This window comes from Oncorhynchus keta, chromosome 3 (genome assembly GCF_023373465.1).
Source record: "Oncorhynchus keta strain PuntledgeMale-10-30-2019 chromosome 3, Oket_V2, whole genome shotgun sequence".
Classification (NCBI taxonomy): domain Eukaryota; kingdom Metazoa; phylum Chordata; class Actinopteri; order Salmoniformes; family Salmonidae; genus Oncorhynchus; species Oncorhynchus keta.
In genome coordinates this window covers 14731599-14757127 of record NC_068423.1, presented here as the reverse complement: position 1 = coordinate 14757127, position 25529 = coordinate 14731599, and the positions used below count along the sequence as shown (strand labels likewise).

The window sequence follows — 25529 nt, the reverse complement described above, 5'->3', positions numbered from 1 at the left end:
CTAATTCAGGATATAGTCTAAAATATACAATTATGCAATATGTTATGAGAAATGTACAACAACATGTCTAATAATATCAACATAATCATAGCTAGCATGACATGGGCTAAAGAAAAATGGAACGGGCTCAAGATGTCATAGTAATCGAAATGGTATTCATACTGCTTCATGTAACCTGCCTCTACCCTATGAAGCAAATGTTGATATAGCCTATATTGATTTAAGTTTATCCTGGAAAGCATGCGCAGTAAACTTTTGGCCCCTATGCCGTTGCTTTTCAAAATTTCTACATTTTGAAACGGGAGAAAATAAGGATGTGCTCTCTATTCATTTTCAGTGGGAGACCGCCCATATATTGAATCCGCATTTACAAGTAGGCTACTTCAGCCTATTTTGCTATTCCAGCACAAAAGCAAACGGGCGCTTCACTGTCCTGCGTTCCTCACCCAAACTGCCTTCTCTAACTGCACACTCGTCCGCCTGCTTTCTCAAGGCTTTTTTCTCTCTCTCCCTATTTATAAAAACGTCACTTCAAGTCCCTCCCTTTTTGAATCTCATTAGTTTCTTGTGTGTTTCTCCCTGTCAATAATCCTGAATCCAGACTCTCTCTATTTCCATCCCTCTCTATCTGTCAATCAGCGCCGCCTTTGAACTGAAAACCACTCCGACCAACTTCAACTCACTCAATCCGAGCGGCTCAGCTCCATCTCCGGCTTCTTTTTCTGCCAAGATTCCCCTTCTTTTTAGTTTGTACTAACCGCCAGTGCTTGGAAAACGCCAATACAGACTCTAAACTTTAACTCGGATTCTAGATCACCAAGATCAAGGGTTTAAAACTTTGTGTTTTTGCCCCCCAAAATTGCTCGGGAAAATGCCGCAGCTCAACGGCGGTGGAGGGGACGATTTGGGTGCGAACGATGAAATGATTTCCTTCAAAGACGAAGGGGAGCAGGACGAAAAAATTTCGGAGAATTTATCAGCAGAAAGGGATTTAGCAGATGTCAAATCTTCTCTTGTAAATGAATCAGAAACAAATCAAAACAGCTCGTCGGATTCGGAGGTAAGTGAAATAATCGATAGTCCATTCGGTAGTTTGCAACCATTTACTTATTGTGCGCGAAATGTGCAGTGAAACCACGGTATTTAAAAAGTAATGATTTCCCTATGTGTTTCTTTAATGCAACCCCTGTGTTTCGTTGCATTTCAAGGCGGAAAGACGGCCTCCGCCTAGATCTGAAACTTTCAGAGACAAAACAAGAGAAAGTTTAGAGGAGGGTGAGTTTCTGCTTTTCCGTTCACGCTCTTGTCTCTTAGATTTTTACACAATGGCACTATATGAGCGTGCCGAATGAGTTTCTTCTGGAATCTCAGATGCATCAAAGTTTTCAAGGCACTTATAAAAGTTATTCTTTTCCCCCGCCATGTTAGCTGCGAAAAGGCAAGATGGAGGGCTGTTCAAGAGCCCACCGTACCCGGGCTATCCATTTATAATGATCCCCGATCTTACAAGCCCGTACCTTCCGAATGGATCACTTTCTCCAACAGCTCGCACAGTAAGTTCGTTTATTTACACCTATACATTAGTGGACACTACCCAAGTAGCCCCTAGAGTAAACGCGCATTGTCACCCAGCTTGGTGTGTTTAGTTGTTAAATGTAGACAGAAGTTTCACAACTTATGAACTGTACAATGGTATGCATGTCGCTTGCAACACAGTGTCCCTGCGTGTCTCTCTGAAGCCGATAGCATTCTATAGGAGTAGGGATACTCAATGCGTTTCCATCACCTCAAATAAAAACAATTGTATGCAAGGTCATGTGCATATGATGAATAATCTATTTCTTGTTCACCTGTGATTAAATTATAATACAAAACATAAACATTAATTTTAATAAAAACATTTCAGTTTATAGTGGACAATTAAAAATAAATGATTATTGTTTTTCTTGTTATTATTGTATTATTCTGTGAGTTTCAGATAGGCTGCTTCTGGCTTTGATTTTATACTGCCCCCTAATATAATGTTGTACTCTGCCTTGGCTACGTTGTTTTCACAACATCATTGAAAACCTTTTTTAAAAACTTTAATGCTTAAAACTCATGACCCATTTAAACCTTATTGGTACTGTGTAGTAACACCTAACACAAGTACGTTTAGATAAATATGTCAACATAAAGGAACCTTATAAAAACAAAACCAATGTGTTGATTAGTTGATTGAATTTGCATCTGTCTAACGGCATTGACATTAGCTGAAAGAGGCCTGTCATTGACAGTTACTTTGAATATGCAGACATTCATATTTTTCCCTCAAACATTTCAATCTAAAACAATTGATGTATAGGCTGGAAATAATGTTAGAATTTGACATGCTGCAGTGTTGTAGCCTATGTACTGCTTGCATACCACTCTAGCTTGTAACAGGTAAACCATCGCTCTTAAAAGCATGTGCCATATAAAACGTTATTTATGAATAAATTCATCTTATTTATTAGAGGCTATCAGCTGTGCTATAATTATGCAAACTTACTCAATTACTCGCCACCTCCAAGTCCCACTGGGCAATGCTTAAGCGGGATCATTTTCTAAACCATTATTTTTTCTTTTTTTTTATGGTTGCAATTACAAGTCGTCGCTTTAGGACATGTCATCTAATTTTACAAGGTTAAGGCAAAAAAAAAACAGGCATTAGGAAATATGAACTTACCCCCATATACGCCTTTTGGTAATTCAATTCATATTTGTTTCCTCAATTTAGTGCATCAGGCACACCTTGAAAATCAACACACATGTGATGGGCAATGCAAGGCATCCTTTTGTGTCTGACACATGTTAAGCATGTCTTATAACAAGTCTACAAAATGATTCAACAGCTATTTTTTAGTTTGCTGTCTTTTTTGGACATCTTATTGAATTATCTTGCTATTTGTATATTTTATGATTAGGTATTTTATTTATTGTGTTTCTCGTGCATATTTGAGATCAATTGCCTTTCTTTACCTTTAAGACACACACACACACACACAGACACACACACACACACACACACACACACACACACACACACACACACACACACACACACACACACACACACACACACACACACACACACACACACACACACACACACACACACACACACACACACTTTAAGCTGGCTTCTTATTTCAACGGGCAAGGGTTAGTTTCTTTTTGTTCACTATAAACCCAGGTCTAGCACTAGCACACGTAACTTCCACATTAGAATGTGCTTATGTACTAAGCTGACAAGAATAACGTCATGGAATGCCCTTGCACAGTAAGAAGATGCTGCTGTACATGTCTCAATCTGATCTCGGGTCTGTGTACAGTCTTCCTCCTATTGCCCATTAGTTCAGAGGTAATTCCTAATCAGGAACATTGTCATATTAGCCTTTTTGGTCACTGTCATTCCCCATCACCTGCCTGTATGTGGGATAAGATCTTCTGCACAAAATAACATTTCAGAAATGCCTAGCGAACCGTGTTTGCGTTGTAATTGGTTTACAAAGCACGGCGACATTGCACACGTGATATCATTTTATTGCACAAATAGAACTGCACTATAAATGTGCAGTACAGATGTATTCTTCCTCCCCTGAGAGTACGTCATACCTTTTTAGGCTGACGGTGGTTTACCTACTGCACGAACCCAGCCCTCCTTTTTTACACCGTGTGTGTCCAGACGTTAGAGATTTGATGTTTTGTGTCCGTTGTATTCATAAATGTATAGCATCAATAATTCACCTGGGCATTGATTATCTGTCTTCCTCCCTAACTAGTAATGAAGGCTACGGAATAGGACTGGTACTGTGTCTGTGATTGGAAATGGCTAGCTCACTCCATTGTTATGTTACAGTTCTTTGATATAGCAGGCGTCGTCGGTTGTCCAATTGTCAAATTTAATCGATTTCCGGTCTCGTTGGCGCAGACGGCGCAATACTATTATTTTTGAAATTCATGCTTTGGCATGTGTGTGTGTGTGCACATTTTCGTTTTTTTGTTTCCATACCTTTAGGCATTTATTGGTCCAAGGTGATACGATTGTGGTGTTAGTGATGCTACGGTCTTACCAATTGAGTTCTCCTTTTTTGTCAGTGGGCTGTGATCTTAACATTTTCGGCACGCCTTTCTATGCTTCCTGTGATTCCGTTACGGCATGTCTTTTTGAAGTGTGACTGTGTGTGTGTGTGTGTGTGTGTGTGTGGAGGTCACTATAATTTGTCTGACCTCAGAGAGCTATAATGAGCGAGAGTTTGTTTTTCCAACCACCTAAGTCTAAAAAGCTGTACAATTTGGGATCATTTAGCAATTTGACATGACGTTGTGCCCAGGGTGTTAGGCCTCCTGCCCTCTTCTCCTCCCTCTTTCCCTCATTCCTCACTTCCTTCCCCTCCCTCCTTTTCCAACCTCACACAAAGGTCTGCTGGTTCAGTAGGAGCAGGATGAATTGGTGAAGAGGCCTGGCGAGCTAACCCCCGGTGCCATACTGTTTCTTGCACATCTCTCTCTTCTCTCTCTCTCTCTCTCTCTCTCTCTCTCTCTCTCTCTCTCTCTCTCTCTCTCTCTCTCTCTCTCTGCGATTGTGCAGATGCTAATGCTAACATGGGTCTTTCTGAAAAGGCGATGGGTTAGCTCCAGCGCTACGGGCTAACGTCACACCTCAACAGGTCTGCAGAGAGGCGAGAGAGCGGGGTTCCAAGAACTCTGGCATAGGGCTTCAGGGCCATAAATCTACTGGGTTTATTTACTGCCTCTCGGACTTTTGAATGTTAAGATATTTGACGCCACCCCTGGCCCCATAATTCCCGGGGCAAGCAGGCTTTTGGCTGGGGTTTTGGGTTTCGTTGTATAATTACGATTAGTTTTAAAAAAGGAACAAAAAAAGAGAGAGGGAGAGAGAACACAACACCAAGATTCCACTGGTCTATTTAGAGTGGGGGAAAAAGACGCTCCCGAGACCCGTGGCGATTCCACAGCAAGCTCGGCGAGCAGCTATGTGTGGTTAGCTATACCAATAGCTTTTTTTCTCTCTTTCTTTGTTTCACTTGTATTGCTGCACCAGTATCTCTCCTATTGTGGTAGACCCACCTATTTAAAAAAAATAATACTACTTACCTTCACAATTAATTACATGCCATTTTTTACATGTTTTTGGAGGGAATGGTGGATTTGTGACAAGATTATCGCAATTAACATCCGATTTAGCAGTTGTAATTGAACATCAGCCTGGAAATAGCACCTAGCGTAGTCCTTTGTGTTTATGTAGATGTGATGGTATGTCCAATATTTTGGAATTGACACAGACGGTATCTTTTTAAATATGTTAGCAGCATATGCATAACAATGGTATATGATGTGGATTGTGTGTGTTCTGGTGCAGCTCTGAATGGCTTGTCCCTGCGAGGTGAGGAAAGATAGCTTCATGTGGATTTAGGGGATAGACCCAAACCTTATCAAATCGGCTTTACACGTTAATAGGACCTAATTGCTATCCGCAGGGGGTTCATGGCACTATGCGTCCACATTTTGTGTTTCACCTCCTCGCAAAACGCACTCCGAATGTATTAAGGTTGTGATCCTTTTGTCCTGCAAATCACTTTTGTTTACAAAGTATAGTGGAAACAGGACCCGCTCTCTCTCTCCCTCTCTCTCTTTCTCTCTATCTTTCCTCTCCCCCCCTTCCACCTCCCTGTTCCTCTCATCCCATGCAAGGAAAAGAAAACATCTTTATTTTTCTTGAGCTCGATAAACACCCATAAAAAGTGCAATCTGTTTTGGATTTGAGGGAGTTAAGTTGGGGAGCAAAGTTTGGCACCATTAAACTAAAATTGGGGCCTGCAAGACATTAGCGGCGCACAGCACATTCTCTCAGCTTAATTAGTCCAAACTGTAATTGTTCATGGTCTGCCAATAGGAGTAATGCTCAGGAAAAGTGGAGTTGCACTAAATCGGCCCACGGCTTTTAAAACAATAAATCACTCGCATATTTGTGCCGTGATTCAGATGGAGTCTCGACCTCTCCCATCTCGACATGTGGTAAATTGTAAAGTCAATGAATCGCAGATGTAGAGAAAGAGGGGGGGGGGTTAGAGAGGGAGAGTACAGTAAGGTTTTGTTAGCGCCTGGTGAATGAATGGAAAAGATTTGCGCTGTAAATATTTACAGAGATGTTGTTGTTGTTTCTCGTTGGCAGGGCTTAATTGTCTTATGCTGATGATGTTGGCAGGGCTTAATTGTCTTATGCTGATGATGTTGGCAGGGCTTAATTGTCTTATGCTGATGATGTTGGCAGGGCTTAATTGTCTTATGCTGATGATGTTGGCAGGGCTTAATTGTCTTATGCTGATGATGTTGGCAGGGCTTAATTGTCTTATGCTGATGATGTTAGCAGGGCTTAATTGTCTTATGCTGATGATGTTGGCAGGGCTTAATTGTCTTATGCTGATGATGTTGGCAGGGCTTAATTGTCTTATGCTGATGATGTTAGCAGGGCTTAATTGTCTTATGCTGATGATGTTGGCAGGGCTTAATTGTCTTATGCTGATGATGTTGGCAGGGCTTAATTGTCTTATGCTGATGATGTTGGCAGGGCTTAATTGTCTTATGCTGATGATGTTGGCAGGGCTTAATTGTCTTATGCTGATGATGTTGGCAGGGCTTAATTGTCTTATGCTGATGATGTTGGCAGGGCTTAATTGTCTTATGTTGATGATGTTGGCAGGGCTTAATTGTCTTATGCTGATGATGTTGGCAGGGCTTAATTGTCTTATGCTGATGATGTTGGCAGGGCTTAATTGTCTTATGCTGATGATGTTGGCAGGGCTTAATTGTCTTATGCTGATGATGTTGGCAGGGCTTAATTGTCTTATGCTGATGATGTTAGCAGGGCTTAATTGTCTTATGCTGATGGTGTTGGCAGGGCTTAATTGTCTTATGCTGATGATGTTGGCAGGGCTTAATTGTCTTATGCTGATGATGTTGGCAGGGCTTAATTGTCTTATGCTGATGATGTTGGCAGGGCTTAATTGTCTTATGATGATGATGTTGGCAGGGCTTAATTGTCTTATGCTGATGATGTTGGCAGGGCTTAATTGTCTTATGCTGATGATGTTGGCAGGGCTTAATTGTCTTATGCTGATGATGTTGGCAGGGATTAATTGTCTTATGCTGATGATGTTGGCAGGGCTTAATTGTCTTATGCTGATGATGTTGGCAGGGCTTAATTGTCTTATGCTGATGATGTTGGCAGGGCTTAATTGTCTTATGCTGATGATGTTGGCAGGGCTTAATTGTCTTATGCTGATGATGTTGGCAGGGCTTAATTGTCTTATGCTGATGATGTTGGCAGGGCTTAATTGTCTTATGCTGATGATGTTGGCAGGGCTTAATTGTCTTATGCTGATGATGTTGGCAGGGCTTAATTGTCTTATGCTGATGATGTTGGCAGGGCTTAATTGTCTTATGCTGATGATGTTGGCAGGGCTTAATTGTCTTATGCTGATGATGTTGGCAGGGCTTAATTGTCTTATGCTGATGATGTTGGCAGGGCTTAATTGTCTTATGCTGATGATGTTGGCAGGGCTTAATTGTCTTATGCTGATGATGTTGGCAGGGCTTAATTGTCTTATGCTGATGATGTTGGCAGGGCTTAATTGTCTTATGCTGATGATGTTGGCAGGGCTTAATTGTCTTATGCTGATGATGTTGGCAGGGCTTAATTGTCTTATGCTGATGACGTTGGCAGGGCTTAATTTTCTTATGCTGATGATGTTGGCAGGGCTTAATTGTCTTATGCTGATGACGTTGGCAGGCAAAGCTGTGTGAAAGCATTCAAAACTCTCCATCAGTTGGTTTGAAACGACACACAAAAAAAAATAAGTCAGTCCAACACGTTTGTGGGCGTGTTTTTAATTTGGTCTTTAAATACTGGGATGGGAGTAGTTCCCTAGTGGTAGTGAATAAAGTTTGGGTATAGTTCATTCTTCTTTTGCCCCCTTATGTTTACCTATCAAACCTATGCGATGGGTTTTTGTGTAATAGAACTCTAAATCTAAGGTTATCAAAAAGGTGATGGGTTTCATTCAATTGTAATAGACCTATAACTGAAATATACAATGTTTGTTCCTCAATAGAACTGTGGCTGGTAAAGCAAATTGCATAGACTACCGACAAAACACTTTCACCCCTAACCTTCCACTTCCCTATCGCTGGGCCATACCGCTGTATGCTATTCTGTTAAAGACACTGCATTGGCTTAGCAGCTGTGGACTGGTGCTCCCCTCTTCTTCCCTTCCACTCACCCCCTCTCCTTCCCTTCCACTCACCCCCTCTCCTTCCCTTCCACTCACCCCCTCTCCTTCCCTTCCACTCACCCCCTCTCCTTCCCTTCCACTCACCCCCTCTTCTTCCCTTCCACTCACCCCCTCTCCTTCCCTTCCACTCACCCCCTCTCCTTCCCTTCCACTCACCCCCTCTCCTTCCCTTCCACTCACCCCCTCTCTCCCTTTCTCTCCATCTCTCTGTCTCTGTCTCCCATGCATTTCCATAAAGCTCAACACAAAGATCTCACTGTGCATCTGGAATGCAACTTTTGTCATCTGTTAAACATAGTCTTGCTGCCGGGCCCACAGGGCTTGGGGCTCCCTGAAACATGGAAATCTAATGATTGCCTATCTGTGGGTGTGTGTGTGTGCATGTGTGTCCCATATATGTACGGCACAGTATGTGCATGCAATATGCACTCATATATTTGATATTCTATGCTCCCTAGATCGGACACGTGTAAAATGCATGGATGTTCCCTGAATTTCAAGTGGCAGTTCCTATGGTTCTTTGTTGTATTGTCCTAATACCTTTTAAATGGTTCTGACACAAATTCACGTGCTGCGAGCGTCGGATGAGTTAGCCCTGGACTGCTCGTCGAGATGTCAAGGCTTACCTTACAGGCAATGACTCCTTAAGATCGACAATCTCATCCCTTTATTCTGTAATTCTACTGAAGCTGAAATATTTTTTTCTCTGTCCATCAATTATAGAATCAATATAGTTTAGAGTAGGTGGTAGTTGTATTCCTTTACAATAGAGCTGGGTTTTGCACTGCAGCCAGTACAAAGATACGATTTCTGGGGTATTTGGATCCCCATTAGCTGTTGTAATATCAGCAGCTACTCTTTCTTGTGTCCACAAATAGCTCTGTGGTACATCTGTAGTATTGATTGTCTGTTTAATGATCATTTCATGATCGTCATACCACAGACCTTTTCATAGGGAAACACTGTATCATTAAGTGTGTTGCATTTTTCTAATGTACACGTGCACGGTATTTTACTGTCTGGTTTTTGGGGGGGAAATAATTATTGATGCTTTTATTGATAACATTTACACTAGGTATATTTATTTTTTTGTCTATGTGCATATTTCCATTAACTCATTCATTCAAGCCCAGCAGCGAAAGGGGTTTACCGGCGGCGTGGGAGAGAATGCATTGGGGGGGTTAAGAAAAGCGGGAAATGAGTCCATCGGTGTGTGTGTGTGTGTGGGGGGGTCGCACAAAGGCCGGTTGAATAGGGCGCATAATTGCTGTTAATGCCGGGCAATGAGAGCAGCGACAGTTCCTGGTTAATGTCCAAATAATAGTGCCTCCAGGCCTCGCATTTACCCCCCCCAAAAAAAACAGCGGGACTAGGAGAAGAGGGAGGGGGGCAAGTTTATTGCCGAGCTTGACAGACAGGCCATGTGTGTGGCTTTTCCTCTTAATGAATCTGGTCACTTCTCTACAGTATTTACCTCCTCCTGTGTCTACGTCTCATCATCAAAATGTCCGCCCTAAAAGCGTTGGTGGACGAGAGGATTGTGTGACAGTGGGGGAATTTGGTGGTGCCAGGCATATGTTTGGATTGGAGTGTGTTTGGGGAGGGTCAAAGTGCAGAGTGCTGTCTGTTGGGAAAAGAGCTGCCTCTCTGACCCTTTTATGACGAGTGATAGGAGCGGTTGAGTTTTCCATTGGAGTGTCTGTCTGTTTGCTTGCGTGCGCGCATGTGTGTGTGTGTGTGTGTTTGCATGTGTGTGTGCGTGCCCAGCTCGCACGCCTGTGTGTCTGCGGTTTGTGTAACACTATCACAACCCCTAATGATCATGTTGGGCTATATAATAACGAGCCGTGCCAATGTGCAGGGATCACCTGTGGTTGGCCAGCCTTTTATGGATGTGGTAGAACGCTCTAGAATGTTCCACTGTGCGGAAATCTCACTCAGGAGGGCTTGGTGTTTTGGGAGTGATTATGAATAATTGCCTGCAATGTTTGGAGAAAATATGTGAACCCTTTAGGACTTATTCATCCTTGTAGCATCTCACCATTGTTATAAACTACAACAAACCTATAAGTGTATTTTTAACTTGAAAGGGAAAAGAAATTGCAAATATAAAGTCATTGTCATTACAATATTATGTCCTGCGTTAAAAGCGGCAGCCGTCTTACCAGTGTATCCCGTTATGGTGATTATCTGCAGTATTTAATGTATTCACAAATGTCAAGGGTTTCTGTATTTGTAAGGAGCATAGATCATTTGACATCCTTGAGATGGGTCTGTCTGTCCAGGTTGTGATTGCAATTGTATGTTTGTTCAGATAATCTGGACCCAAACCTTTTAAGATGTGAGGGACCGTTTTCTATTAAACACATCACTGAGAAGGGAAAGGTGATAAAACTATGCACATGTTATATTCTAATATACTCTTAATTGTGGGAGGATAAGCTCTGAGGAGTGCTGTGTGTGTGTGTGTGTGTGTGTGTGTGTGTGTGTGTGTGTGTGTGTGTGTGTGTGTGTGTGTGTGTGTGTGTGTGTGTGTGTGTGTGTGTGTGTGTGTGTATGTGTGAGCGCACTAAGGAGGTGATTGTTTGCTTTATTTTGCTGTAAAAGGTTGGTTGATAACTGCTTGAAAAGGTGAGGGAGTTTCAGAGCCACAGCAGAAATAAAATCATCTGCTAATCTACAGATTATTGTGGGATTTAGAACAAAATGTTGCGGAGATTACTGTATGTAAAAATGCACAAGGCTAATGAAATTTAAGCCCTTTGCACACATGCAATGTGGAGTACTGAGAGATCATCCGTGTCTGTGCACCAATTTCCCAATAGATTAAGAGCAAATTTCCAGTGTCCACTCTTTTGCTGCCGATTAGAAATCTATTTGCATATGATACTATTGTCCCTCTTAAAAACGCGTTTTAAGTAGATTTGTTCACAGTAGATAACATATCATGAGAAGTACTCGTTGCATGGGCACATGCTACAGTGGACTCCTAGTAGGCTGTAGAGTAGATTGAATAGCACTGTGCTGTTGTGGGATATAATTGTATGTTATGGTCCGTGTGTTTGAGTAGGTGGTGGGGGGGGTCGTTTGTGTGAAAAGCATAGGTTTAAATCTCCCTAATGCACTCTACTCCACTGAGGAATGGGGTCAGCTATGTTTAGGGTCAATTCCAAACGTGAGGAAATTGACTCCCAGCACTGAGTGAATTGTCAATTGGCTCCCTAAGGGGTCAAAGTGAATTGAGTGTCTGTTTGGACAACTGGCCCGAGGTGGGATGAGTGGCCTTCGCTGTCAGCCAGAGGGGATGGATGCGGACTGAGGACCAAATCAATTGAAAAGCAGAGGGAATTTTGCCCTGTTGAAGTGGAGGACAATTGGATTCAGCAAGGTTGAAATAAGGTTTGGGTTTAAATCATGACCTGTTGTTCACAGTCATATAGCACTAAGGTCGATATCTCCAGGGAAAAGGAAGTCGCCTCTGATTTTCTATATTAGGCCTATTATAGTGATTTAACAGGTTTGATTGACAGTCAATTGAAAGGATTGACATGATGTCATAATAATAGAAGATGAAAAGGAAGAGTTTTGAGAACTTAAGTGATGAATGAAATATTGAACGTGGTCCACACAACCGACAGTAAGCGTCTCGGTCGCCATGGTGTCATTTTGCGGGGGTGGACAATGAGGGTCATGTGACTGGCCCTTGTGACGTCTGTCACAGTGCCCTTTAGAACGAGGACTTTAAAAAAAAATCTTCCCCTTTACTTCCCCTCTATCTTTATGGAGCACCGTGCTTTGCATTTTTCAAATACCAATAAAGATAAATTGCTGGCTTTGTCATAACAGGTGGTGTTGAGTGGCAAGATTTCAGTTTTAACTCTTGATATTCTGGTTCGCTCATCTGCCTGTGCCCAGGTCACTGCCCTAGCATTGTATGTGAACAAATAAAACCCATTCAGACATCACAGTGGTCAAAGTTAACCTGTTATGGCCATTATGTATTTAAATATGTATTTATCTTTGGAGGATGACCCTGAGGACTTTTTGACGTTACTCTCTCTCTCTGGTCCGCCCCGCACTGAGGTCTCAGTGGAGAGCAGCTGCTCTGGTAGGGCCAGGCGGCCGGAGGAATTCTCTGCTGTTTAAACAGTGGGTCGTCTCAGTGCCGGCCTGAAGGACCGGAGGGGAAGGAAGTTCCTCTGTGTTTACATTGCTGAATTGTCCTGTGGACCCCAGAGTGTCTGATGCACTACTGTTCAAACACAACACAAGTGTAGAGATGAACCTCACCAACACCAGTGTTCACAGCTATAGCGTGGTCTGTCTGTGTGTGGTCGCTCACCACCCTCATTTACCAGATACCACAACCATGGCTGGCTGTTGTTTCTTCAACCTGGAGGTTTGCGTGACTGATATTAAAGAATTGCGAGGTTTGAGTTGAGAAAGAGTGGGGTTTAGATAGATAGTTCCACCAAGGCCTTGCCTACTGGGCAGACAGACATTGACATACAGTGAAGTCATCAGACTAATTGTTGTTCGAATGACCTGTTATGATCCGATGACAAATCTCCCTCACTCCCGCCATTGGAGTGGAAAATATAGCCGGGATTGGCATGATGTTAGCGAGTGTGTAAACTGCGTTTCAACAAGATGGATAAATGCAATTATTGGCCAGACCTGAGGAGGGGGAAATCCATTTAAAGGCTGTAACGCTAAGCAGAGGTCATGGTTAATTCATTTGGCCAATTTATGGGTGATGTATGAGTGTCGGGGCACATTAGTCAGGGAGGGGGAGTTGGGCCTCAGTGTCCGTCCGCCTGTGTGTGTGTTCTAGGGGGAGGTTGGTGTTGAGAAGCGCCGCTGTAGAAAAACACAGTCTCCTTGGTACAAGACTCCCCTGTTTTCTCCTCCTCCCTACCCCCTCCTCCCTACCTCCTCCTGCCTACCCCCTCCTCCCTATCTCCTCCCCCATACCCCCTCTTCCCTACCTCCTCCTCCCTACCCCCTCTTCCCTACCCCCTCCTCCCGACCTCCTCCTGCCTACCCCCTCCTCCCTACCTCCTCCTCGCTACCCCCTCCTCCCTACCTCCTCCTGCCTACCCCCTCCTCCCGATCTCCTCCTCCATACCCCCTCTTCCCTACCTCCTCCTCCCTACACCCTCTTCCCTACCCCCTCCTCCCGACCACCTCCTGCCTACCCCCTCCTCCCTACCTCCTCCCTACCCACTCCTCCCTACCTCCTCCTGCCTACCCCTCCTCCCTACCTCCTCCTGCCTACCCCCTCCTCCCTATCTCCTCCTCCATACCCCCTCTTCCCTACCTCCTCCTCCCTACCCCCTCTTCCCTACCTCCTCCTCCCGACCTCCTCCTGCCTACCCCCTCTTCCCTACCCCCTCCTCCCGACCTCCTCCTGCCTACCCCCTCTTCCCTACCTCCTCCTCCCTACCCCCTCTTCCCTACCTCCTCCTCCCGACCTCCTCCTGCCTACCCCCTCTTCCCTACCTCCTCCTCCCAACCTCCTCCTGCCTACCCCCTCTTCCCTACCTCCTCCTCCCGACCTCCTCCTGCCTACCCCCTCTTCCCTACCTCCTCCTCCCGACCTCCTCCTGCCTACCCCCTCTTCCCTACCTCCTCCTCCCGACCTCCTCCTGCCTACCCCCTCTTCCCTACCTCCTCCTCCCGACCTCCTCCTGCCTACCCCCTCTTCCCTACCTCCTCCTCCCGACCTCCTCCTGCCTACACCCTCTTCCCTACCTCCTCCTCCCGACCTCCTCCTGCCTACTCCCTCTGCCTGCCATTTCGGCAGATAATACAAATGGACCCTCGGCAGAGAAATGACAAAAAGATACACTGAGTGCAGAAAGCGGGACAGCCGTGCAAATGAGGCGGGGAAAGGGGCGGTGTTCGGCCATGTGGCAGAGTGAGCACCAACAGCATCTCCATACCAGGGGCTGCAGCACTCAATCAGGCTCAGTCCTCTGCCCCAGCACACAGCTTGAACCCTAACCCCCCCCCCCACACACACTAACTCACTATATAGCGCACATAAAGTATATTATGGGTAAAGAAGCACTAGTAGTGGTAATAGTAGAAGGATTCACAGTAGCTGCAGCAGTGTCAGTTGTAGCTGTTGTTGGACTGTACAACTCAATTACACACTCCCTGACCCAGCTAGACTTTGATACTCTCAGTGAACTCAGGGGAGTTTACAATTAAGTTACAATTACAGCGTGGATTCCGACGTTTACTCCAGGCACACAAGGCTCAGGGCCTCAGCCCCAGGCAGTCTTACCTATCTGTGCTTCTCACTGTTCCCTTAAAATAACAACGCACTGTACAGGTAACTGCCAAAATAAAGGAAACACTCCGAGTAAATGAGGGATACAAAGTATACTGAAAGCAGGTGCTTCCACACAGGTATGGTTCCTGAGTTAATTAAGCTGTAAACATCCCATTGTGCTTTGGATCATGTATAACATTACAGGCCATTATTTTGCCTATCATGGCTGTGCCCCCATAGGATGACAGTGCCCCCATCCACAGGGCACGAGTGGTCACTGAATGGTTGATGAGCATGAAAAGGATGTAAACCATATGTCATTCACCAGATCTCAACCCAATTAAACACCAATGGGAGATTCTGGAGAATGAGAACATTTTCCACGACTGTCAACAAAACACCAAATGATGGAATTTCTTGTGGAAGAATGTTGTCGCATCCCTCCAATAGAGTTCCAGACACTTGTAGAATCTATACCAAGGCGCATTGAAGCTGTTCGGGCTCATGTTGGCCCAACGCCCTATTAAGACACGATGCTGGTGTTTCCTTTATTTGGGCAGTTACCTGTATGTTACACAACTCTCATAGAAGTGTTTTTTTTTAAAACAGTGGACCAATCGTCTTGTCTCTCTCACAATCTCTAGCCTATTTAAAATGGAGAGATTTGGCCTGCTCTGAACACAGTCATTGTCTCCCGAGAGACAAACCACTCGACAGTTACGCAAGTCGAGCACTATGCAAAAAAAAAACCCGGCGGTTACAGCAGGGTGGGCGAGAGACTGGGGGAAGTAACATTTTACAGCTCCAAGCCACAGATTGAATCTGAGAGACATGAGGGTATCTCTAGCCATGGTATTGAGGCTTTGTAAGTGGTCTGGATAACACTTAAGCGCCTCTTGGTTGGGATATTGCAACGCGTGTAGTCTACTGTGTGTGTGTGTGTGCTGTCAGGAAGTGGGGGTTCGTGTTTTTCACCTGACTTCCAGGCAGCGAGCTTTAGTTACTGTGTGAATGCTGGGACTTGTCAGGGACAGGTGTCAGAGTTGCCTGCCATGGCGCTCCCCCTGCCACACACACAGCAGCTGGGAGGGCAGGAGTCCATGGCCGTGGTGAGGGGGTAAGGAGACGTCATTCGGTGGAATTCTTCACCGTAATCTTAGCAGGGATCATTTGGTCTGAAACTACTGTAGTCCCATTGCTTAGTGTTGTTAGTAAAGCCACTGGATGCTACTACTGTGGACCAGTATTGACATTTGATTGTTTAAGGATGTGGGTCAGTTTGCAGTATAGGCCAAGTGATTGGAGCTGTAGACTCAGGTCCTTCCAGCTTGCCAGAGCAGATGCTGGTGGTCCTGTATGACTCAGTCGGTAGAGCACGGCGCTTGCAACGGCTGGATCGTCGGTTCGATTCCCAGGGCCACCCATATGTAAAATGTATGCACGCATGACTGGAAGTCGCTTTGGAAGAAAGCATCTGCTAAATGACCTGCAGTATTATAATATATTATCTCCCTTAGTTAACTTGGCTGCTATTCCCCCACACTTTAACGCCGATATCATGGCAGAGTTGGAGATTACAACGGGGAACTCTTATTTCCAGGGCCACAGAGTGGATGTGCATGAGAGACGAACTCTGCCCACCAACCCTACTCCTCCTCATCCTGTAACGTGGCCCTGCGGGATCCCTTTGCGGACCTCCACATGTTCTACATCGCTCTGGAAGAATCCCTCTTTCTCAATTTGACATGTGGTTGGTTACATCCAGCCATCCTCCCTCCTTCCCAGTCGCTCATCACGCCCTCTTGGGAGAACAACTGCTGACCGCGTTCTATAGGCCAAGGGAATTCCTCACCCCGACTCAAAAGAAACTGCTTGGAAGTTCTCTATATGTCCCGAGGGTCGTTTTACAGCAGAGGACGTGCCGCTCGGCGAAACTGTTCCCCGTTTAGCGGGGAGCTGTCGGTCTTATTAGTGTCGTGAGGGAGACAAATGTTTTTCACAGCCATTATATACGGATTCAGAATTGGCCGCATCTGAAAGTGACTGACCTGGCGAGTCAGTCTCAGCTTGACCCGTATATATCCCCCTGGAAGTTCCTGTGCTGGTTTAGCCCACGTTGCTCCTTTCTAATCGAGGAGAAGAGGTGGGAGTGACCAGAGTGTTCTTGTTGGGTTGGGAAACGTTTGTGTTGCATTGATGTTCTCCTTGTCCCTATGATGGTTAGGGTAGATCAATAGCCCTCCTCCGGCCTGTTGGACTCCAGCCCCCAGTGGCACGAAGCTCTGTATACATGTCGAAGAACATGACACCCCAGGGTGCAACCAAGCAGGGCAAAATATATACCCAATGACCAAACGGGCAGCCAATCAGCCAGAGGATTTACAACCCGAAAGATCAAAGCATTTATCTCTCTTGGCTCGATTAAAGCCTCAGTTCAAGTATTTACACAAACATCGGTGCAGCAATACATGTGCTATTAAGTTCTAGCCTAAACTAACCAGGATTTGTGTCTTCATTGGTTTTGGCCGTGACATTTTGTAATAGTATCAATATCAAATCAATATCAGTATCAGTGTTGGTTTCAAGCATGTCTGAGTAGCCAACACATTCGAGCTGATTGGCCAGAGATTGAGATGCTTGGGGAGCTGTGATCAGAGACGCTGGGAAGCCAACCTCTAATTGTTCACAGAAGCCGTTGGCAGGAAGAGCGAAGCATCGGCAGGTTGGACACTGAGCAGAGCTCGCTCACTGCTGGGTTTTCAGGATAGGAGCCGAGCAGCGGGATGTTCCCCAAAGACAACCGCTGGGCCCAGAGAAAACCACAAACCAAATGTCTTCCCTCGCTCCTTTTAAAGGCCCAATGCAATCAAAAACGTGCTTTACCTGCGTTTTATATGTATTTCCACACTGAGGTTGGAACAATACTGTGAAATTTCAGCCAGTTTTGTTGGGATGGAGAGGCCACTTTAAAATGTGCAGTTTTGTAACACAACACAATGTTGGAGGTACTGTGCATGCAATTGGCTGCCTCCAATGTCATTCTATAGAATTTGGCCGTACGTCCAAATTGTATAATAAAGCGCTTTCGTGGGGAATAACTCATTCTGATTGGCTGGGCCTGGCTCCCCAGTGGGTTGGCCTGGTTGCCAAGTGGGTGGGCCTATGCCCTCCCAGGCCCACCAATTGCTGCACCCCTGCCCAGTCATGTGTAATCCATAGATTAGGGCCTAATGAATTCATTTCAATTGACTGATTTCCTTATATGAACTGTAACTCTGTAAAATCTTTGAAATTGTCGCATGTTTGCTTTTATATTTTGGTTTAGTATAAATTGCTCTTGTTATGTGGTTTACCAAACAGGGGGTGTTGGGAGCCGACACATTTTGCATAGGCCCATGATTTTGGTTCCTTCATGAAAAATAAGGGTCTGTTTTCACTGGCCCTGAATATAGTATTATAGATAGATATATATTTTTGAAAGTAACACCGCCCTGCGCTTGTGTTCTTCACGCTGTTTTGATCTCCGTCACAGATGCTTGGCAAGAGGCACATCTGCTCCCCCCACCCCACACTTGTAGCACAAATCCTGTTTTGTGGTGTTTTTGTGTGCCATAATTGAGCAAATAACATCAGTAATGATTCAATTGGGCATAAAGTAATTGAGAGGCGGCCTGCTTGCCATCTGTCTGGTGAGATTACTGTTTCTGTGTAATTAAAAGTGTGACCTCGTGGCCGTGGTGAGAGGTGCCAGTGGGCAGTCAGAACCACAGGCCTGGACTGGGCTCTTTTCTTTTAAGACGGGGTGGGGGTAGTGGCGGTTTAGCAGGGCGGTAAATATAGCACAGGGCAATAGAGGGGAGCTAAAGTGGCATTCTCCTTTACATGGGATGTGCCCTGTATACACACAAGTACTGGTCCGTGTCAAAGCCCCAAAACATGCCACAATTTGTAGGGGGAGAGAGGAGCCCCACAAAGTCGTGGTGATCCTTGTGTGCATCCAGTGTAACCACGAGAGGGCGGAGAGGTAGGGGGGATGAGGGGGCCGGGGGATGAGGGGGATCTGTTTTTGCTCTGCTTTCACGTGTGGTTTTGTTTTGACTCTTGAGGTTCAGTGTCCCTTGGACAGTGTCCAGAGACTACAGAGCCTGCTTTTTGCACCCCTCCTCCACAACGTGAAGGGGTCTGTAAGACATGGAATTGGATTTGAGATTTGATCTTGTTGCATGTAGTAAACAGGGCATTATAGACAAGGAGATGGGGTTAATGACTGTGTGTGTGTGTGTGTGTGTGTGTGTGTGTGTGTGTGTGTGTGTGTGTGTGTGTGTGTGTGTGTGTGTGTGTGTGTGTGTGTGTGTGTGTGTGTGTGTGTGTGTGTGTGTGTGTGTGTGTGTGTGTGGTATGCATAATGGTATACACACTCACATACAAACACAGGATGCATGGCTGAAAAAGACATTAGACCATGTTACCCCTGTGGGCTGGAAGCCGTCTTGCAATACTTCTGCTAAGGCGGTGAGGGGAGAGAACAAAAATAACAGTTTTAATTACTATGGATGGCAGGCCCGGGTGAGGTGGCACCGGCCATAGGGGACCGAGACTGGGCCAGCCTCCAGGGGAATTACAGGGTGCTCAGGGCGAGAAATAGATCTGGCTGCCTACACTGCCTGCCACCCCTTCAGCAGTCTGCCTGCTCCACTTCAGCTGTCTGCCTGCTCCACTTCAACTGTCTGCCTGCTCCACTTCAGCTGTTGTCTGCCTGCTCCACTTCAACTGTCTGCCTGCTCCACTTCAGCTGTTGTCTGCCTGCTCCACTTCAACTGTCTGCCTGCTCCACTTCAGCTGTTGTCTGCCTGCTCCACTTCAACTGTCTGCCTGCTCCACTTCAGCTGTTGTCTGCCTGCTCCACTTCAGCTGTTGTCTTCCTGCTCCACTTCAGCTGTCTGCCTGCTCCACTTCAGCTGTCTGCCTGCTCCACTTCAGCTGTTGTCTGCCTGCTCCACTTCAGCTGTCTGCCTGCTCCACTTCAACTGTCTGCCTGCTCCACTTCAGCTGTCTGCCTGCTCCACTTCAGCTGTTGTCTGCCTGCTCCACTTCAACTGTCTGCCTGCTCCACTTCAGCTGTTGTCTGCCTGCTCCACTTCAGCTGTCTGCCTGCTCCACTTCAGCTGTCTGCCTGCTCCACTTCAGCTGTTGTCTGCCTGCTCCACTTCAGCTGTCTGCCTGCTCCACTTCAACTGTCTGCCTGCTCCACTTCAGCTGTTGTCTGCTCCACTTCAACTGTCTGCCTACTCCACTTCAACTGTCCGCCTGCTCCACTTCAGCTGTCTGCCTGCTCCACTTCAACTGTCTGCCTACTCCACTTCAGCTGTCTGCTTGCTCCACTTCATTTGTCTGCCTGCTCTACTTGAGCTGTCTGTCTGCCTGCTCCACTTCAACTGTCTGCTTGCTCCAATTCAGCTGTCTGCCTGCTCCACTTCAGCTGTCTGCCTGCTCCACTTCAACTGTCTGCCTATCCACTTCAGCTGTCTGTCTGCTCCACTTCAGATGTCTGCCTGCTCCACTTCAGCTGTCTGTCTGCTCTACTTCAGCTGTCTGTCTGCTCTACTTCAGCTGTCTGTCTGCTCTACTTCAGCTGTCTGTATCTTTGTATGTTTGTTTCATGTAGTCAGTGTTTCAGTCAATAGACCTGTGTAGGGGTAGGCCTAGACGTTCACCATGTGAGGAAAAAATACATATGTTTTCAGTGTCGCAATATTTGGGCTATGTTTCTAGATTTTACCTCTTTTTTTCCCTTTTCAGTGTTTTTTGTACTTTCTACCTCTCGGGTTATATGTGACTCTTCTTCTTTACGTCTCTTCCACTCTTCCTCTCCCCTTGCTCTCTCATTCACAGTGTGCTCTGATTACCTCTCCAAACTGGCAATAAGTTGATTGCTTTACAGAGATGATGTAAGCCCTTGCCCTAGGGTACATCAGGTTGGATTTCTCCTGCTTTATCTTGTAAAGCCTAAATTAACAGCTGGTTTGGTTGGAGTTCTTCTGGATCTGACTAAAGGATTAGGCTTCGTTCTCATGTGAGTCGATCTAGTTAGATTTATTGCAGGTCTATCAAAAAAGATCAATGGGAGTCCTTTTTGAAAAGTAAATCCTTAATCGTTCTTTGCACTTAGGTGTCATCATTGGGACTTTTTTTCTCTCTCACACTCCCCCCTTCCTATTCCCCCCGTCCTCATCTATCCTCCTGTCTTTTCTTCCCCCTAACCCGTCGTTGATAGGGAGGGAACTAGCGATCTGCCCTGTCGATGGATGTTATTCTGCGGTATCACCCAATGGATTTTTCTCTTGCTCATTAGCTATCCATCACGGCGAGGCAGACTGAAGCCGAGATTTAGCAACACAAGCCCTGATCACACCTGAAACATGCCCCACCTGCTAATTTCCTTTATTTTCAAGTTTATCCACCCATTTCTGGTCATGGCCAGAATGTAAAATGAACGTCAAAAGTAGATTTTATTTCTTCATTTTAGCTAACCCTAACCATTTTCCTAAACTTAGCCTAATTCTCCTAACCTGTTACGTTAATTCTCCTAACCTGCTACATTAGTTCTCCTAAACTTAACCTAATTCTCTTAACCTGCTACGTTAATTCTCCTAACCTGTTACGTTAATTCTCCTCACCTGCTACATTAGTTCTCCTAACCTGCTACATTAGTTCTGCTAACCTGCTATGTTAGTTCTCCTAACCTGCTACGTTATTTCTCCTAACCTGCTATGTTAGTTCTCCTAACCTGCTACATTAGTTCTCCTAACCTGCTACATTAGTTCTCCTAACCTGCTACATTAGTTCTCCTAACCTGCTACATTAGTTCTCCTAACCTGCTACGTTAGTTCTCCTAACCTGCTTCATTACTTATCCTAACCTGCTACGTTAATTCTCCTAACCTGCTATGTAAATTATCCTAACCTTCTACATTAACTCTCCTAACCTGCTTCATTAATTATCCTAACCTGCTTCATAAGTTCTCCTAACCTGCTTCATTACTTATCCTAACCTGCTACGTTAATTCTCCTAACCTGCTTCATAAATTCTCCTAACCTGCTTCATTAATTATCCTAACCTGCTTCATAAGTTCTCCTAACCGGCTTCATTACTTATCCTAAACTGCTACGTTAATTCTCCTAACCTGCTTCATAGGTTCTTCTAACCTGCTACTTTAATTATCCTAACCTGCTTCATAAGTTCTCCTAACCTGCTACTTTAATTCTCCTAACCTGCTTCTCCTAACCTGCTTCTCCTAACCTGCTCCGTTAATTCTTCTAATCTGCTTCATAAATTCACCTAACCTGCTCCGTTAATTCTTCTAATCTGCTTCATAAATTCTTCTAACCTGCAATGTTAATTCTCCTAACCTGCTTCATAGGTTCTACTAACCTGCTACTTTAATTATCCTGACCTGCTTCATAAGCTCTCCTAATCTGCTTCATAAATTCTCCTAACCTGCTTCATAAATTCTCCTAACCTGCTCCGTTAATTCTCCTAATCTGCTTCATAAATTCCCCTAACCTGCTACGTTAAAAGCTCTATGTCCTCTAGCCATGAACCCCATTTCTGACTCTTCCCCACAGTGCAGCCATCACTCAGGTTTGCTCTAGTATGGATACAGAGCCAGAACAGTTACTTTTCAACCATCTGGATACAGTTCATCTGGTGTTGCCATCCTTGCCTTGAAATCAAGACTAGGGCATAGTCAACCTTTTTATAAGTACCTTCTTTCTCAGGTTCATATAGAGAAAGTGGCATGTGGGATTGTTATTCTTGTAGGAAATCCTTTAGTCATAGGGAAATGGTTCCTTATGTTGTCAAGGGGGTTGTCTGCAATATCGAATGATCTACCTTTTGTGTGCTGCATTTCTCTATGCTATATGCATGATTTCCCAATGAAATTCAATAACCTAACCGAACAATTTTCTTAAAGGTCAATGAAAGCCGGAATGTCTTCTAGATTGGACATATTGGTGCTGTATGCGACTGAATAGCAGCACAGGTATTTTCCTTCAACTATCCTTCAGCTATTCATTTACATTGGGAAGAGCCCCATCTGTTTTGTGTTTACATACAATACCGTAGCACTTGAGCAAAGGCATACTTTGTAGTTCTTGTTGACAAGTTCTATCATAATGTATACACGCAGCCACTCATAACCTAGGCTTACTTGTACTCAGACACACAACGATGTGGAAACACAGGAAGTCCAGAGGACCTGGCAGCTGTTGCGAAACAAGATCTGGACATGTTTTATGTTCCTCCCCCTCCCCTCCCCTCCCCTTCTCTCTCTCTTTCTTTCCATTCTCACTCTCTCTCACTTCCTCCTATTCCTCCAACAACGGGCTGATTATGTCGTACCTCCATTGTTTTCCCCCCACTCCTCCCTCTCTCACGGCCATGTCTCTTAAGGAATCTGTAACTTGAAGAATGGGGTTGTGGCGGTGACCCCAAGGGTAGATGAACATACCTGACCGACGTTGATACTGGCTGGGCTTGGATGAGTGTTGGATGTGAGACTGCGTACATGTGTCTGTTTGTACGCTATTCCGTGTGCTAGTTGGTTTATAGATGGCAGGATGGTGACCTGCATGGATGGTTAAGTTGTTTGAGTTCTCTCAAGGAAGGATGAACATGTTTTCCACCCTCCTCAACGGTGCACCTCCATCCTCAACGGTGCACCTCCATCCTCAACGGTGCACCTCCATCCTCAACGGTGCACCTCCATCCTCAACGGTGCACCTCCATCCTCAACGGTGCACCTCCATCCTCAACGGTGCACCTCCATCCTCAACGGTGCACCTCCCTGAGGTGTCCTGTACCTCGCACCACTTTGGAGTTGTCAGCTTTATTTAGATCAGATTGTGTGTCTGTCTGTCTGTCTGTCTGTCTGTCTGTCTGTCTGTCTGTCTGTCTGTCTGTCTGTCTGTCTGTCTGTCTGTCTGGTGTCCTGTCTGTCTGTCTGTCTGTTGGTCTGTTGTCTGTCTGTCTGTCTTCTGTCTTAGATCAGATCTGTCTGTCTGTCTGTCTGTCTGTCTGTCTGTCTGTCTGTCTGTCTGTCTGTCTGTCTGTCTGTCTGTCTGTCTGTCTGTCTGTCTGTGTGTGTGTGTGAAGGAAAAGCTTGGGGCCGATCGATGTCAAGTTCAGGTGTGTCCTCCTCGTAGGTATGGCTAGCTGGCAGACCAGGGGTGGGGCTGTGGGGGAAGATCAACGAGATACGTGGGAAGGAAGGGCTTGCTGTCAGCCAGCTGGACCTCTTAATCCTATAGCCTTGGGGAAAGGGTGTGTGTGTGTTTGTTTGTTTGTCTCTAGCAGAGGTTTGTCAATTTCAGCACACCTCTGCTCCAGTATTTGGCCCAGCTGTGTGTGTTTGTCCATGTCCTGTAGCGTGTGTGTGTGTGTGTGTGTGTGTGTGTGTGTGTGTGTGTGTGTGTGTGTGTGTGTGTGTGTGTGTGTGTGTGTGTGTGTGTGTGTGTGTGTGGATGGACAGTTCTGCATTTAATCTTCACTGTGTTTACTGTAGTCCTCACTTTAACAGCACACTGTATATTTATGTAGACAAGGCACAGCCTCACCCCCTTGATGTTGGAAAAGGCGATGGGGGGTATGGGGGTAAGGGGTAGGGACTGCACTGCTGTTTGGGGGATTGGGTGCAGGATAACAAACACTGCCAGTACCCCCCCCCCCCTCTCTCAATATCAAACCAATGCCTATTCTCTGATTCAAACACACATTATTTGAACCTCCCATTCTGGCTAAAACAACCAGAGGTCAAGCAGCCAGTTGCATCCCCACCATTCATTAAGAGTGAAACCTACTATTTAGCCACATTCCTTGCAAGCTTGCTCTCTCACTCACCCCGCTCTCTCTCTCTCTCTGTCTTTCCCTCTCTGCCTTTCTCTGTCCGTCTCCCTCTCTCTCTCTCTCTCTCTCTCTCTCTCTCTGTCTTTCCCTCTCTGTCTTTCTCTGTCCGTCTCTCTCTCTCTCTCTCTCTCTCTCTCTCTCTCTCTCTCTCTCTCTCTCTCTCTCTCTCTCTCTCTCTCTCTCTCTGTGTCTTTCCCTCTCCCTCTCTCTCTCTCTCTCTCTCTCTCTCTCTCTCTCTCTCTCTCTCTCTCTCTCTCTCTCTCTCTCTCTCTGTCTTTCCCTCTCTGCCTTTCTCTGTCCGTCTCCCCCTCTCTCTCTCTCTCTGACTTTCGCCCTGTCTCTCTCCCCCGTCTCTCCCAAGCTTGCTCTCTCTTTTTTTTTTTTTTGCGTAGATTTTTACATATATCACAGGCTGGCAGGCTAAGAGCCTGGGACTTCCCCACGCCACACTCCAAGCCTTTGATCCTTTGCTTTGGAGGTAACATCAAAAGGAGAGGCATAGAAAGGCAGCTACTACTGTGAAGTTCAATGTTCAACTTGATGGCTTGGCTGAGGGCTTTTTTCTCTCCTCCTCCTCCTCCCGCCACTGCTTCCCTCAGCTGACAGAAACACACAGTTTGTAGCTCATATTTTTTTCTCTAGACGATGTTAACCTTTATGGAACCCTATCTGGAACAAAACGAGAACCAAAAAACAACCTTTATGAATCTGTATCTACGACGCTATAGGTGTATACATTGGTTTATTCGTACGCTGTGTGTTAAGGTGTGCAGTGTAAGGGATTTCCGGTGCCAGGACCTAGCCTTTTTGTTTCCGAAAAGCTCCCAATATTGCCGAGGGTTGCGTCCGTGCTGGCCCTCGTTGACATAAAAGAGGATATTACTCCGTCTTGTTTGCTACACGCACGTTCAGATGTATTCATCTGCCCGTCGGAGAGAGCTGTCAGAATGTGTTAAGGGGAGGAGAAGGTCTTCCCGTGTTGACATGGGCGTGCCTTGCTATTGTGT

At 45.5% G+C, this 25529-nt stretch overlaps 1 protein-coding gene across 28 annotated transcripts in view; it reads left to right on the top strand.

The window, feature by feature from the left end:
• Positions 1-471: 471 nt before the first annotated feature.
• The window catches only part of LOC118367342 (transcription factor 7-like 2), a 120179-nt gene continuing 95121 nt past the window's right edge, over positions 472-25529 (top strand). For 3 of the 28 annotated variants that reach the window (XM_052490679.1, XM_052490699.1, XM_052490686.1), the window contains exons 1-3: positions 474-1060; positions 1209-1275; positions 1429-1553. In XM_052490679.1, coding sequence (XP_052346639.1) covers positions 872-1060; positions 1209-1275; positions 1429-1553 — 381 coding nt within the window. In that variant the 5' untranslated portion in view covers positions 474-871. Of the gene's footprint in view, positions 1061-1208; positions 1276-1428; positions 1554-25529 lie in introns of all 28 variants that reach the window. The other 25 variants (XM_052490656.1, XM_052490649.1, XM_052490648.1 and 22 more) reach the window with 18 other exon arrangements.